This window comes from Gavialis gangeticus, unplaced genomic scaffold (assembly GCF_001723915.1).
Source record: "Gavialis gangeticus isolate Ggan-Ray unplaced genomic scaffold, GavGan_comp1, whole genome shotgun sequence".
NCBI lineage: Eukaryota > Metazoa > Chordata > Crocodylia > Gavialidae > Gavialis > Gavialis gangeticus.
Genome location: NW_017729034.1, coordinates 34,692,366 through 34,696,336, shown reverse-complemented (window position 1 = coordinate 34,696,336; position 3,971 = coordinate 34,692,366). Strand labels below are relative to the sequence as shown.

General features: G+C 42.8%; 1 protein-coding gene across 6 annotated transcripts in view; it reads left to right on the top strand.

The window, feature by feature from the left end:
• The window catches only part of VIT (vitrin), an 84,820-nt gene that overhangs the window by 53,119 nt on the left and 27,730 nt on the right, over positions 1 to 3,971 (top strand). For all 6 annotated transcript variants that reach the window (XM_019527212.1, XM_019527210.1, XM_019527211.1 and 3 more), the window contains one exon: positions 474 to 536. In XM_019527212.1, coding sequence (XP_019382757.1) covers positions 474 to 536 — 63 coding nt within the window. The remainder of the gene's footprint in view (positions 1 to 473; positions 537 to 3,971) is intronic.

Here is a 3,971-nt window from a genome sequence, read left to right as displayed (position 1 = left end):
TAGGACATTTTAAGATAAGCCACAAAAAAAGAAAATAAACTCGTAACTCTTCTCTGTCACTGTAAACTATTCCAAAAGTGTTCTCAGTGACACTTGCAATGCTAAGAGGCTTGTTCTGGACCAGGCCTCAGTTTCTTCTCATTCTTGGGCCCATAGGCCTCGTCCTGACAAGCATTGACTACCTTCTATTCCCAGGAGTCAAGTGAGTTCACCATCTTGCAGAAACTATTCTGTATCCTAACAGTTGGCCTTGTTTAAGTGCCTCTAACTACCCTGAACAACTCCCACATCCACTACATCTTAACTTATCCCTTTGTCTTTAAATGGACTTCTGTATTTATGCTTTTTCCTCTACCTTTTCCATTGGTCTTTAAAAGAGCACATAGAATAGTAGTTTCAGGCCATTGTGTACCATGTAATTACATTTTTCTCTACTCATCAATTAAAGTTAATCCTTTTGTTAAATTACACAGGTCTTCAGCGCCAAGAGCCTGTTGCAGGCTTCCGTAAACCTGCTGGGTCCCCACTCAATCTGGGTAAGTGTTACTTTTAGAATTTGCCATCCACCCATTCGCTCTCTTCCATTTATAATGTTGCTATCCAGGATAACTTCATGAGCAACGTTTCTCATGATTCTCACACATCTCACAAGAGCATCATGTCAGCAGAACAGTAGTGATCACATGTGAATCAATAACTCTTGTGCTCTAGTTTACAGTTGTAGGAATGAAGTTCTGCTGCAATGGCCACAGTTTCCTTTGTATTTCTCCAAAATGAATGTCAAAGAGAACAAGACTGGCTAGCTCAGGGATGGCGAGCCTGCAGCATGGGTGTCCCAGCTGGCGTGCAGCAGACTGGTGGGGTGAGAACAGGCAGCAAATAAGACAGGAAGCCAAAAGCAAAGAAGCAGATTGGGCAGGGGAAGGGATTGGGGTAGCACTTGGCCCAGTACAGGGTTTATTTGTGTCAAAAGGTTGACCCTCCACTGGTCTAGCCAAAGACTCTTCTGTATCTGTTGGTACTAGAAACTTGTGCAAACTGTCTACAACCTCAAAGGCTGTTCCTGATACTGAAGGATAATTATCTCCCTTGGTTTTGCCTAACTCTTAGCTGTGCATGGACTCTGTGACTGTCCAGGAAGCAGTCCAACCCTTGGGACTGCTTTTCTGATGATGCCTGGAATATTCCATATCTGGAAAGCCCTGGATGTTTGATTATAACTCAGTTAAAAGCAGAGGCATAGCAAGATATTTCAGCACCTGGGCAGAGGTGGTGAGGTGAGAGGGGGTGGAATACACTGGACACTGAGAGTTGGAAGGAGGCCAGGGGGAGAGGCAGAGAATCTTATCTGCCCCTGCTCTCTGATCTCAGGTAGCAGCTGCTACAGCCCCAGATATGCTGGGCACAGGATTACACTCCCCATTGCAGAGCCTCAGGGGACCCGCGTTCCCCTTGCTTCTCTCACTCTTCCTCCACAGATATAGCATGGGGATGTCCTTGCCTATCTTCCTATGGCTATCCCTGCCATGGAAAAGACTCCTGGAGGCACAGGGGCCATACCAGCGTCCTCTGTACTTTGGCACCCAGCACTGGTGATCCCCTTGTCCTGCCCTAGGTACACTATTGATCAAGAGAGATGGGACCTATGTCATTAGCCTGAGGACAGGGTTTTAATGAGAGGAGGGAGGTGCACACTGATGGGTTTTGTAGCAAAGAAGAGAGAAACTTTGTAGATTTGAAGGATAAAAGAGGCCATTTGGGTGATCTAATCTGACCTCTTGCCTAATTCAGGTCAAAGAACCTCACCAAACCAATTCTGGATAATGCCTAGGTCTTACCATTGAGCTAGAGCATATTTAAGATGGTGGCTATTTTTCCTTTTTCCTTCACTGCTACTTCCCTTGCTCCTCCTTTTCCTCTTCTTTAGCCTTCACCCTCCTGTCTCTTTGACACTGTCTGTCATACTTACTCATTCTCTCCATCCAAAAAACTTTTAACCTTTTATTTCTCTCCTCACCATTTTTTTTTTATTCTCTCTTGGTTCTTCATCCTGGCCCAAACTCAGTGTCCATTTGTGGTGCAAGAGATGTGAGCAGAACCATGGGCACCAACCTGTCTCTGTACCTGTCTGCCTGTCACATTAGGGCAGGAGAGCTTCCGATCTCGAAGGCAGATGAGGGATAGCTCAAGAGAGCACATCTGCCTGGAGATGGACTTAGAAAAGGAAAGGAGCCTTGCTGTAGACTAAAGGAGGTCAAAGTAGTTTTTAATCTGTGACAAAATGTTCCTAAAGAGCAGTGGGGAGGATGCTCAAATTTACTTAAACTGAAGTCAGTAGTCAGTATTTTAATTCTGCTAATATTTTTGTTTAAACATCCTAATGTTTCCTTAAGGCAATCATACAGCAGAAGTCCCACACCATGAATGATTCTGTTTTTCTAATCACAGGCAAAAATATTGGGCTCAGAGTGACTTTTGCATCCTCATCTTCATCTTTAGCACTAATTTTTGGCAGGTCAAAGATGTCACTTCCAGCCAACTTCACCACATGATCAAAGAGAAATCACTGAACAACCCTGTGCTTTCTTGGAATAACGTTTTGTTTATCTTGACTGCATGTTTCTTGTGAAGCAAGGGCCAGTTCTACAGTCTTGGCCGGGTTCTCAAGGAGCTTTTGGTCATTGGTCTGAGGCAGGTGCGATGGGGGAAGCAGTCACTTAACAATATACACTCTGACAAATTCATTTTCCTCCCAAGCATCGTCCTGTGCTCCTAGAGGAATTCCATTTCCCCTGACAAGGAACAAACCCCTCTTGACAGTCTTCACGCTCTCAGGGATTTCACTCCCCTGCAAAAATTGTTTGAAAACTGTTCAGGACTCAAAAACTATAGTCTTACTTGGTTCCAAAGGTCAACAGGTTTAGGATTCACACCACCTTGATCTGTCATTGTGTGAAAAACCCTGGCTGCTTTCTAGAATGCTAATATATCACTGCATTGTAAATTTGGTACAGAACTTTCCTTATCAGCTGCCTGGTAATAATCCCAAAGAATAGGACTGTTTATTGTCACCATACTGTTCTCCCTGAGAGCTGAAGACTCTCATTTACTAGACTAATCCATTTACAATTGGCCAACTCAAATTTTGTCATTCGTCATTTGTTTGTTTTTTTGTTTAGAAGGAAAAGGCAGGGTTTGCTCATTGGCAGAAACATGTTAAAGGCTGTAAACAATTATGAGACTGCCTAACAGAGCAGTATGCAAATCTCAGTATACATTTGGAATGACCCGAAGCACTTTTATGTAGTTAGCTATCATCTGACCAGAATGAGCAGAAGTAGCTCTTAAAAAGCATGCGTCCAAAGAAACCCCACCAGTGCACCTGACCAGAACATATTTGGTTGGTCTTTTCCATGTCATAATCATTTAAGTCATAGGTGGAAGATAATCTATTTTTCATTCTTGAAATTAAATATTCCAGGGAAATTTCAAGGAGCTCCAGTGCTCAATTCATACATAAATTCATGGGCTGAACACAAATATAAGGTGGCTATGGAAACTAGGTTTTTTGTCTGAGACAGGTATATGCCCTTGTACTGACATCTTTACTTAAGCTGGTGTCACCTGATGATTGTGAGGTATGCATATGAAGCATGTGTCCTATCTCACGCTGCAATTTTATCTTACCTTTTAATTATATAAACTCCATGAATTTTCTGTTGCCTCCAATGTGAAGCTTATGGTTATGGATCTTCCACATACAAGTTTGTTTCATTGGAAGCCATTGGTTTTAGGAGCAATGAAAGTTAAGTTTAGCACTCCAATAACTAATGTTCAGCAACAACAAAAAATGACTGCAGCCCATTTCACCATCTGGTGCTTAAGATGTCAGTCATCCCTTTCAATCCTTTTACAGTCTAAATCATAGATTCATAGATGCTAGGGTCAGAAGGGACCTCAACAGATCATCA